The 11,548-nt window shown below is 44.5% G+C and overlaps 1 protein-coding gene across 1 annotated transcript in view; it reads right to left on the bottom strand.

Moving 5' to 3' along the window:
- Nucleotides 1-618: 618 nt before the first annotated feature.
- The window catches only part of WSCD1 (WSC domain containing 1), a 107,509-nt gene continuing 96,579 nt past the window's right edge, over nucleotides 619-11,548 (bottom strand). Inside the window, exon 8 of the mRNA XM_018554103.1 lies at nucleotides 619-1,346. Coding sequence (XP_018409605.1) covers nucleotides 994-1,346 — 353 coding nt within the window. The 3' untranslated portion in view covers nucleotides 619-993. The remainder of the gene's footprint in view (nucleotides 1,347-11,548) is intronic.

Raw genomic sequence — 11,548 nt, 5'->3', positions numbered from 1 at the left:
TCGGCCGAACATGCTGAGCATGTTCGGCCGACCCGAAGCCACGCGAAGCAAGCTGATGTACGGCTGAAATCAGCCGTACCAGCCTGAAGTGAATAGCCGAACAGTGTTTGGCTCACTTCACTTCAGCTCGGTCATTCACTCGGCTGCCCTCGGCAGCTTAGTAAATAGACCCATTAGAGAGCCAGTGACACATTAGGGATGTGTTAAAAAGAGTCACATGAAAGGTGGATTGTGGCTCCGTTAAGGAAAATCCTAACATACTATGGGCATGGTTCTCACTTGGGCGTATTTCAGCGTGTCGGAACGTTCTGAAAAACGCCCTATGCCCAAAGAAGTACAGGAGCTTCTTTGGGGCGTATTTCCGCGCGTATCCATTAGGATACAGCTGGATAGACCTCATAAATGCGCGTTTGAAACGCGTTTTGTGGGCTGCAAATCGCGGTTAAAACATGCACCATCATACACGCATATTCTGGTGAAATTTTTGACTGACTGGTGAGACACTATCAAATTTTTCAAGCCCTGTATAATATATATATATATATATATATATATAATACACATACACACACACACAGACACACACATTGGACATGTTTAATGAAAATATGCCCTTTTCTGCTTCCACCTTTTATTATTTTTTTTTTGTTAACAGAAAAAGAAATCATGACAGATTTCAGATTCAGGCACTGCCACATTTGAAACTACTCCTGAAAAGTATTGCTAGAAGGCAGCACAAACCAACAAAGGAATCAGTTCCAGAAGACACAGTGGACAACTGTCCAACTTCCAGCAATTAGTAGAAATGAGGAACACCAATAGAAAATATGCTAAAAGCTTCAGTCTTGGTCTATAATTTGGCTCTCTACTATTCTTTACTCTGATTCTATTTTAAACATTGAGATTTTCTGAAGCACAAAGAACAGAAGAGATATTTTGCAGTGGTCAGTAATGTAATAAATTTTTAAAAAGCTTGTTCCAGATATCCAGATATCATCTTGGCATATATTCTTCTGGTAAGCCTGTAAAGTTCCTGGATGTAAGGGCTTTGTCCACCGTCCTGATAAATCCATCAATTAAATCCTTCATCTCTCTTGTGAAAGGATCCAAGACTGTCTGTCTGGAGCCTAGCCGTTTAAAGTTCCCATCCTTGTTGTTCTCCACACAAAGGAAACGATTCTCACTTATTGGAAGGTTGAGAAAAGCCACAATTTCCCTTAACTTTCCATTAAGGTTCTTCTTTAAGTCTTCATAGTGGACCACCAACAGTTTCTTTCCATACTGAAGCCAATCCAATGCATGTGAGGCCCACCAGGATGCATAGCTGTTAACAAATTCTGGCCATTCTAGAGAAAGAGATAAAAGTCATTAAAGTAACATTTCCCTTTACCGTTTCACTATTAATTAGTAATAATTAACTATTCTGCAAATAAACACATCACCTGTCACCTGTCAAACAAGTCACTTGTGCATATTTAGTGAACGAAAACTCTGACCCAGCTATTTCATCTAGGAAAGCTGCCTTATTTCTTCTCGCTTAGTAGACAGAAGATAAATCCAGGCTGTCAAGTACAGCCCACAAGTCGTTTAAAATGCTAAAATTCACCCATTAAGCTGTTTAGAGAAAATGTTCTTTAAAAATATCTATTTTTTATTGTGTTTGTGTGTGGGAGGGATAGTTTTGTTTATTTTATTTTATGTATTGTGCCTTTTTCATATATTTGATAATTATTTGTGTACTGTCCCTTTCAAATTTGTAACCTACACTTTTTTAAAGTACTGCTAACAAAATAAGAATACATAGGCTATTAAGGGGCCCTTGGAACACGAATGGGTCCAGTAAATGTTACATAGTTACAAAAAAGGAGGTAGAAAAAAGTATATATGCCTCTCGGCGCAAAGGTTGACATTAGCACAATCTACCTGCTGCTCAGTAATCACACTTTACACTATCTTGAGGGGCTGCTCATTCTGAAGGCTCTGGGGTTCCATCAATTGCATGAGAAACAGAAAAGACAGAGCACCACCTCCATGTGTAAAATCATTTAATAGACCATTAAAATTAAAAGTATATGTACTCTATTCTATTAAATGATTTTAAACATGGAGGTGGCGCTCTGTCTTTTCTGTTTTACATAAAAAGTAAGGTTAAATAAAGACACAGGTCCATACAGTTCAAGTGTGTGTGTGTATAAACTGGCCTCTTAGTACTGTAGTTATGATATCCTTGTACATGTAGTAAACTAAGAAACTCACCTAAAAGTTTCTAGAATTTCTAGAATTTATCAATGCTATTAGAGGATTCCACTGACTGTGGAAGGGAATTCCACATTTTACTACTCTCACAGTGAAAAACCCCGTACGCAGTCTAAGATTAAACCTCCTCTCTTCTAACCTCTTGTTGTGCCCTTGTGTCATCAATACAGTTCTTGGGGTAAATATCTTATTCCAAATATTGTGGTCCCCAATAATGATTTTGAAAGTTGCAATTAGGTCCCCTCTTAAGAGCCTCTTTTCTAAGGAGAACAAGTTTAATTTCTGGAGGCACTCTTCATAACTCAGGCCTTCCATCCTCTTTATTAACATTGTAGCCCTTCTCTGGACTCTCTCAATTTCATGGACGTCTTTCCTGAGGGTTGGTGACCAAAACTGAAGTGCTTACCCAAGGTGAGGCTGATCTAGTGATTTATAAAGTGTTGAAACTATGTTTTTATCCCTCTCTAAAATCCCTCTTTTAATGCAGGATAGTATCTTGCTTACTTTGCTGGCTGCTGCTTGGCATTGCATACTATTGCTGGATCTAGAATCTATGAGGACCCCCTCCAGGGGGAAAGGCGCTTCTTCTGAGGGGCCTTTTTAGAGGCCACTGCACTTTGAAAACCACCATATTTTTGCCTTTACCATTTATTTAATGCAGATGATGACTTACTGTAGATTCAGATTTTTTTAATAAAAAAAATGAAATAAATAAAAAATGTAATTGAATGTCAGTAATATGGGTATATGTATGCAGTATATGTATGTGTGTTTATAATACACACACACACTATATATATATATATATATTAGTTTTGTTCTATTGAAAGCCTAAACAAACATCAAGATTCTTTAAGCATTCGGTGTCCTGTTGTTAATTAAGATGTGATTCATCTATAGCTGTAAGTCATGCTAATGCATCAAACTGTGACATTTAAATAATTATAAATACAAGTAATTTACATTTGTTGGATATGCAAATGGAAAATTGAAAACATGATTTTAGTTCTGCATGCCTGTTGGATATCCTGTTTATTTCTTGTGCTTTTTATTCTTTTCTACCTTTACTTTCTGTTTTAGCTCAAGCTGTGCTCTTGTTTTCTTTGCCTTAGGAAATACAGCTAATTTTCTTTTTTTTTTTGTCACTACAATTCTTTAGCTAATGTTTATTTATAGAAACCTGTATCAGGGTTCCGAATATCAGCCCTCAACTGCTACCATGTTCTTCACAGCAAATGCATTTGTGGATGGTCTAGAGCAGGGGTGCCCATAAGGTCGATCGCGATCTACCAGTGATCGCGATGTCTTCTCCTCCCACCGGTGGGGCTTCTCTGGATACCCGCTGCTCTCCCCATCTGTATGCAGCGGGAATCCGAGAAGAAGTGAAGGAAACGGCGGCGGGGGAGGGCGGAGGACGCCGAGCGGTGAGGAGAGAGAGATGCTCGGTCTGGATCTGACAGCCGGCACCTCTCTCTCCCCTCACCGCTTGGCCTTAGTTCTGTGACAGCGGCTCCGCCCCCCCCCATGGCTGAAGTGCTTTGTGTCGGATCCCCTGCTGCCTCTACCCGGGAGAGCAGGGGGGATCCATGGGAGAAGCTGAGCCCCCCTGTGCATGATATGTCTCGGTCCTCTGTGCAGGACAAACACAGGAGCGATTTGCTGATCACTCAAGTGTTTGTAAATAACTGGGGACACATAGTACTATGTGTCCCCAGTTATAAATGAACAGGATGTGATCTACATCACTTCCTGTTCATTCATGAGTTTCTCAATGGGGAGAAGCACTCACTACAGAGGCTCCTCCCCATTCAGAAAGTGCTTGATAGTAAAATATTTTCTTAATGAGTGCTCCCACGGTGCTCGTGTGGCTGCCTGCTGAATGTGTTAGACGCCGCAGATGGAAAGGGGCAGGACACCTCTCCCCATGTGCAACGTTGGAACACGTGCACCACGGGAGGATAAGATGCCGGGGCCTCTAGGATGCACTGGAATGTAAGCCGGCCGACTCTTTGCCTTCAGGGGTGGGAGGGGGTGTGGGGTTGTATTGAAGTCAATGGCACCGCAGGCATGCCCCCCGCCCACAGTGCGATTGCTCGCACCCAGAACGCAGGCACATTAGTGCCATTGACTTCAATGCTAAGCCACGCCCCCTCCCGCCCCTGAATGCAGGTGTTTTTTCGTTGGTAGATCTCATTGAGCTCGTCATTTGAAAAGTAGATCTCCAGACGAAAAATTGTGGGCGCCCCTAGTCTAGAGTGTGCTTACTACAGGGTAAGAAGTCAGTTCTCACCATGTGCTGTCTTTCATGGTAAAGCTCTATCACTAATAACAACAACAGACTTACACTAAATCATGTAGCGCATGTTAATAAACAACTCACGTGCACTACTATGTTAGCTGGTAATGTGGCCACGCTACAGTGCACCACAGCATGTGGTGAGCTGCACTGAAAAAATGTCATGTCCATTATTTTCAGGTACAATGACAGCCCATTCAAAATTAAAGAGGAACTCCACTTATTTTAAAAATAAACTCTTGCAGTGGTACTACCCCCACACTGCAAGGGCTAACTGCTCATTTTGGTCTAGGAGCCAGCATTCAAAAGATATACTCATCTGATCCTGATCTCATCTGTCCTGCAGGAATGATCGCTCACCTCTCTCCCTTCCATTCTGTATGTCCCTTAGCGTCCTCACATCTAATGCAAATACATGGACCTGCATTAGACAGGATGTTGTCAGAGCCAGCGGGGACCAGTGTAGGGGGGATAGCCGCACTGCAAGGGTTAATTTTTTAAATTCCCGAAGTTCAGATTTAACTTAGCATGCCATAATAAATTGTAAAATGTTATGTTAACACAATGCACAGTCTGAATGGACCCCCAAAGACCCAGATTAAAAGTACAATGGATAAGCCCTCTAAGTGATAGCATAGTGCAGATGACAGGTTCCCTTTGAGGAGACATCAGGGGTCTATCTGTTGAAGCTGATTGAGCACAGATTGTTATCAATCGGTTATTCCCCCAACCATGGTTTGACATCTCTGAGCCTGGAAATGCTCAGAGCTGAGCGCTTCCAGGTTTATACTGCCCAGAGAAGATAAGCCAATGAATGTTTGATCTACCGCTGCTCTCCATCCTGACACCTGTCCTGGAGATTCTGGGAACAGGGGAGCACATGTAGAAGTTGTCCTGGACGGTCTGCATGCAAATGCAGCCTGCCTTATAATGGTCATTCCTCCAGATTGTCATCCACCTATCAAGGCATTTTGAGATTTGCATAACTCCTCCCAAAAGCCGGCTCACTGCTTTCCACATGACTTAGGGCTCTTACAAAAAGTATGAAGGGTGGTAGTGTGCTGTGATGTTTTCAGGAAACTATGTACAGCACCCTGTTGGCCCCTCCCACCAGCCATGACCTATCTGCACTGCATAGATCCAACAATGAAATCACTGGGTCTAAAACAAGGTATGGGATGGAAAATGAATAGGTTTAATTTATCAATTTCAATAGCATGCTGATGGGGGTGGAGGTAAAGGGAAGAGAAATATATAAATATACAATCTTAGGCTTTAAGCATCACCTCAAGAGCCAATTTATGAGTGCCAATATTACATGAATTCTTTTAATGGTCAAGTTAACAGGCAAAAGTATCAAAGTATTTCAATCAAATACATCTTATATTTAAAGCAATTTTAATTGCTGGTGATTCAGGGAACCTTGACTTGTGTATTTTCATATAGGCATGATGAGTACAGTTTGGTTTGTTGTAGCCATGAAATTCAACTGTGTCAATAATTATTAGGTATAGAACCAGGTACATCACAAATCCGAATTTTAAACGAAACGAAACAAATTTTTTGGCAGTGCACATGTCTACAGCTAACCTACCTGCCTTTAGCATTTCTATATCTTAGGCATATACCTTTATTATTACATCAGCTGACAGCCTATTATGAAGCTTATATTTTCTGGTAAACTTGTTCTGTTTGTAATATATATACAGTATATCTCGTCGTATAAGACGAGTATAGCCCAAAATAATGTTTAAATGCACCCACTAACATCCATGGCGGTATTCCCGAGTGTGGCTCGGGGTTAATTTTCCGTTCCATAACCAGTAACCCCGAGCCACAATCGGGAATACAGTCTCTTACCTTGTCCACGATCCCCGCTGTGTCCGCCGTCTTCCGCTGAGTCAATCACGGCAGGCTTTGTATTCATGAATACAGGCTTTGTATTAATTAATACAAAGCCTGCAGTGATTGACTCAGCGCCGAGCCAATCACGGCAGACTTTGTATTTAATGAATACAGGCTTCGAATACTTAATTGTCGGCTGCTGCAGCTCTCCGCGATCCTCCGCGGCAGCTGAAAATTGTAAAATAGTCCCCTTTCTTCTTGGACTGGGACCACTATCGCTGCGTCCCTTTGATAATGCGGACATGGGCTCGCATGCCAGCAGAGGGGGCCCCACTTGCCCACTCTGGCACGCGTGCCATAGGTTCGCCACCGCTGGTATAGGTCATAAAAAGGCTCAGCTCTTAAAAGCATGAAGTGAGGCAGTATTTTGATAGCCATACATTATTTCTTTTTGTACAATTGAAATTGGATTTTTCAGTTCAATTTAAGCATTACTGCAATGTTCAGCTGATTTTACGATACATGCATTACTTTTGTAGGTATTTTATCTGTCAATTCAAAATAAAAATATCTCATAGGCTATGGCTCCTTAAAACTGAACCCCGGTCAACTGAAAAAAGTTGGGGAGGATTTAGGTAAGCATTTCATCTTATTCATTACCCCCTAGACAAAATGAGTTTGAGATGGCAATACAATAATGATTTGTGGGATGAAAATAATATTGCTTTTAAAATAAGAATTTCAACAGTTGAATGCCCAGTTTATGTGATAAAACTACAATCACACATCGAAGCAATATTAATATTTGCGAACTGAACATTTTTAAGAGATGATAATATTTTAAAAAAATGTATTCAAAATAAGACACACATTTTAGTTAATTGAGCCTAATTTCAGTTTGTTCTTTCACATAGCCTTCTATTTATAATATAAGTACACTTTTGGACAATGCCCTACTACCTCTTTGCCCTACTCATTAATAGGATAATGTACATACAGACTGAGATGTATATCTGAGGCCTGCACAGAGCAACAGCTCTCTGCAGCACATCTCTCATCTGAATCAGTATATGCCTTGGGGGATTTTCTCTGACTAATAATCATATTATTCGTAATCAACTTTCTGATTAATTAAGATATACTGCATACACCACAGCTGTATCCCCTCTTAGATGACCAATGATGTATGTAATATGTAGAACCAATCTAAAAGATAAAGTGACACTAAACTTAGGAGCTAAACTTTAAGGCTCCATTCACACAGGAGCGGTTGTTTGCGCATATTCGGCCGCACAAATGCATGTGGAACCGCTCTAAATATAAAAAACAATGCACATTTAATGTGCATTGTTCAGACTTTTGCGGCGACTTAAAATAGTACATGTGCAATTTTATGGGGATTCCACATAGTAATATTGTAAGATTGTAAGCCCTCAGGGGCAGGGCCCTCCTTACCATCCTGTCTTGAATTGTATTGTAATTGTAATGTCTTTCCTACATTGTAAAGCGCTGCACAAACTGTTGGCGCTATATAAATACTATGTAATAATAATGATAATAATAATAGTAATAGCTGCAAACGAGCAGAATCTGTGCAGTTGTAAAGATTTTAGCTTTTTTTTTTACATCTATGTTTATTGTGCAAAAAAAACCATATGTTGATACAGATACGGTATGCATAAAGCTGCGCGCAGGCAGCCCTCTGAACTTTCTTCAAGTAAAAGTGTACATATCATAACAAGTAACACAATTACAATCAAGTCGATATGGTAAAAGTCACAATGGTATAATAAAACATCTCGGTCCCGGTTGCTAACACCAATGCTGTTACTAATCAGTTAGCCAGACCCAACCACTCCTCGCTGTGTTCCATTATCCGTTGTCCTCCAAGTGGCAATCGTGCGAAGGATCATGTCTATGAAGGGGAGCATGGCCTCTCTTGGACCTAGGGTCCTGAGTGCGGAAGCCATGATCTCCAAGCATCTATCTTTGGTTCAGTAAGGCGGTTGGGTGGTAGTCCACCAGGATTTGTAGAAGAGGAACAGTTGAGAGAGAAGATAAAGGAAAAAGAGAAGGGTAAGTACGAAAGTAGAAGGAAAGGGGGGGGAGCAAAGGGAGGAAGGGTCCCCTGCCTACCCCAGAGGCCCCCCCAGGGGTAGCAACCTCTGGAGCCAATGCTTCCATACGGGGCAATGATTCTACCCATGTCTTAGGACAGTTAAGTCTCATGCAGGGGTCAGCACTCAAGAGCTCCCCTCTGGGGTCATGATCCGGAGATAAGCGTCAGTAGTGGTGTAATGCGTCCACGCTCTCCAGGTATCTCGGAATTTCTCCTCTGTGTTGTGAACGGTGGCCGTGAGATCCTCCAACTGGTGAATCTCATTAACCTTTGTGAGCCAAAGGCGCAGGGATGGGGCCTGGGCCGACCTCCAGAGAGCCGGGACACAGGCCTTGGTCGCATTAAGCAAGTGGATTGACAACGACGCCTTGTATTTGCGTCTCGAGAGACTGGTCATGTGTAGCAGGAACACCTCCGGGCTCAGCACTAACGCTGGAGTCACCAGTGCGTTGATTATATCCCTAACCGCTGTCCAGAATCTAGTCAGGGAAGGGCAACTCCAAAAGATATGTAGCATTGTGCCAACTGCAGAGCCGCACCTCCAGCACTCCTCCGGAATGTTGGGGCTCATTTTGTGTAAGACGTGTGGGACCCTGTACCATCGGGAAAGGATCTTATATCCCTGTTCCTGAAATCTGTTCGCTATCGAGCATTTGAGTGCAAAGTATACCATCGTGTCTTTCTGGTGCGGGGTAAATGTAGTACCCAGGTCTGCTTCCCACTTCCTTAAAAATTGTGGGGCGAAGTCCAGAGGGGGGGCAACTAGCATCTTGTAGCGAGACAGGGATAGCTAACAGGAAGTGTCGGAGTTGGTAAGTAGTCCAAACATCCAGGGGTGGCTCAAGAAGAGATTGCAGTGCGGGTGTCTCCAGCCAACCTCCCCCCGTTCTAAAGTCCCTTACCCAAAATTTGCCGAGATCAATTAGAGTGCGTAGGCGTCGGTTTTCCATCCCCGCTGGGAAGTCTGGGTCCCCTATCACCGGGGTGAGCGGGGAGGGGAACGGGGAGATAGAGGAGGTGCGGAACAATGTCCTCACAATCCTTAGAGTGGCACCTATCATGGGATGTTGGGAGCAAGATGTGGGCATTGGGCTCGAGAGCCACGGAAGGCCTGGGAGCGTGAGCGTGGCGGTCTTCAATTCCATGCGTACCCATTGTTTAAGGGCGGAGTGGCAACACCAGTCTACAACCCTATTAAGATGTACTGCTTTATAGTACAGATGGACGTCTGGAAGCCCAATCCCACCCACCGACTTAGGCATAGTAAGGAGGCGTCTGGCAATTCTGGGCACTCCGTTCGCCCAAACATACAACAAGAACATTCTGCGTAAGCGAGAAAAAAAGGCCTGCGGTAAACGGATGGGCAACGCCTGCATCAGAAACAGTATTCTGGGGAGTATGGTCATTTTTAGTGCATTGCAGCGTCCAAACCACGTCACCGTCAGGGCCTGCCACGCTTTTAAGTCTTGTTTGAATTGCGATAAGAGGGGAGCAAAATTTGCCTCGTAGAGTGCGTTCAAATCTGCCGTGATATGCGTCCCCAGATAGGGCAGGGAGCGATCTTCCCACTTGAAGGGAAATATGGCCCGGATCGCATCCTGTTCTACCTGTGGCAGCGTGATATTCAGAGCCGCCGACTTAGACCAGTTGATGGCCAAGTTGGATAGGGCGCCATAACTTTCAAACTCCCTCATGAGTTCTGGTAGGGAAACACGAGGCTGCGTGACAAAGAATAACAGGTCATCCGCATACGCGGTGACCTTATGTTCTATGGAGTGTGACCGATATCCCGAAATCCCCCCATTCCTCCTGACATGTCCCAGAAAGGGCTCCAGTGCTAAGACATACATCAGCGGGGATAAAGGGCATCCCTGTCTCGTACCGTTCGTAAGGGGGAAGTAAGGGGATCTAGCCTCGTTAACCTTGATGGCGGCCGTGGGATGGGAATAGAGAGCCGATATCCAGGAGAGCATATGAGGACCCAGACCGATATGGCGTAGGGTGGACTTTAAGAATTGCCAGTCTACCCTGTCGAACGCCTTCTCGGCGTCGGTTGAGAGGACCATCAGCGGGGAGGACGTGGAACGCGCTTCGTGAATGAGATTTAGGACCCGGGTTGTACTGTCCCTGGCCTCCCTAGACAAAACAAAGCCCACCTGGTCATCCTGTACTAAAGCTTGGACACATGGCGCGAGTCTAGTGGCTAGGATTTTTGCGAACAGTTTCAGGTCCACGTTGAGGAGGGCTATGGGGCGGTAGCTACCACATTGCGCCGGGTCCTTCCCCTCCTTAGGAATCACTACCACTGGAAAGGGGCGATTCAGTAGAATAGCGTTGAAGGCTGCCAGGAAATGGGGGGACAACTGATCCAGGAACTTTCGGTAGTACGGGACCGTGAAGCCGCCCGGGCCCGGCGACTTGCTGGACTTGGACTGCTTCAGAGCCCCCACCAGCTCTTCCGCCGAAATCGGACGGTCCAAGCACTCCCTGTCTGTCTGCGAGAGAGAGAGGCGAGACCGGAGCTCCTAAGGTACCGGTCTATCGCCTCCACTCTGGCCGGCGCCTCCCGAATTTGGGGGTCGGGTTCCAGGTTGTAGAGTTTACGGTAAAAGTCACAAAATTCCCCTGCCATGTCCTTTGATAGGGTGAGGCGGGAGCCCTGCCTAGAGATCAGATGTGATATGAACGATTTACCTCTCGGGCCCCGTAAAGCCCTGGCCAAGTACCTACCCGGTTTATTTGCATGCTCATATAGGCACCTCCTACCCCACATTGCCAGTCTCTTCACCCGCACAAGAGTATTCAGCTCCTCCCGGACCTGCACGAGGTCCCGGTAGGTCGCCACTGCCAGCGACTGTTTGTGGGACGCCTCTAGTCTGCGTAGGCGGCACAGCAGGGCCTCAATTTGGGCATTCCGTTCCCTTTTCAGTCTCGCACCATGCCGAATAAGGATGCCCCGCAGAACACATTTGTGTGCCTCCCACACAGACAGCGGGTCAGCCTGATCAGTAGCATTTATGTGGAAGTAGGCC

Source organism: Nanorana parkeri, unplaced genomic scaffold (assembly GCF_000935625.1).
Source record: "Nanorana parkeri isolate BGI_ZX_2015 unplaced genomic scaffold, ASM93562v1 scaffold142, whole genome shotgun sequence".
Taxonomy (NCBI): domain Eukaryota; kingdom Metazoa; phylum Chordata; class Amphibia; order Anura; family Dicroglossidae; genus Nanorana; species Nanorana parkeri.
Note: the sequence above shows the minus strand (reverse complement) of the source record. Positions and strands in the feature narration are given on the sequence as shown.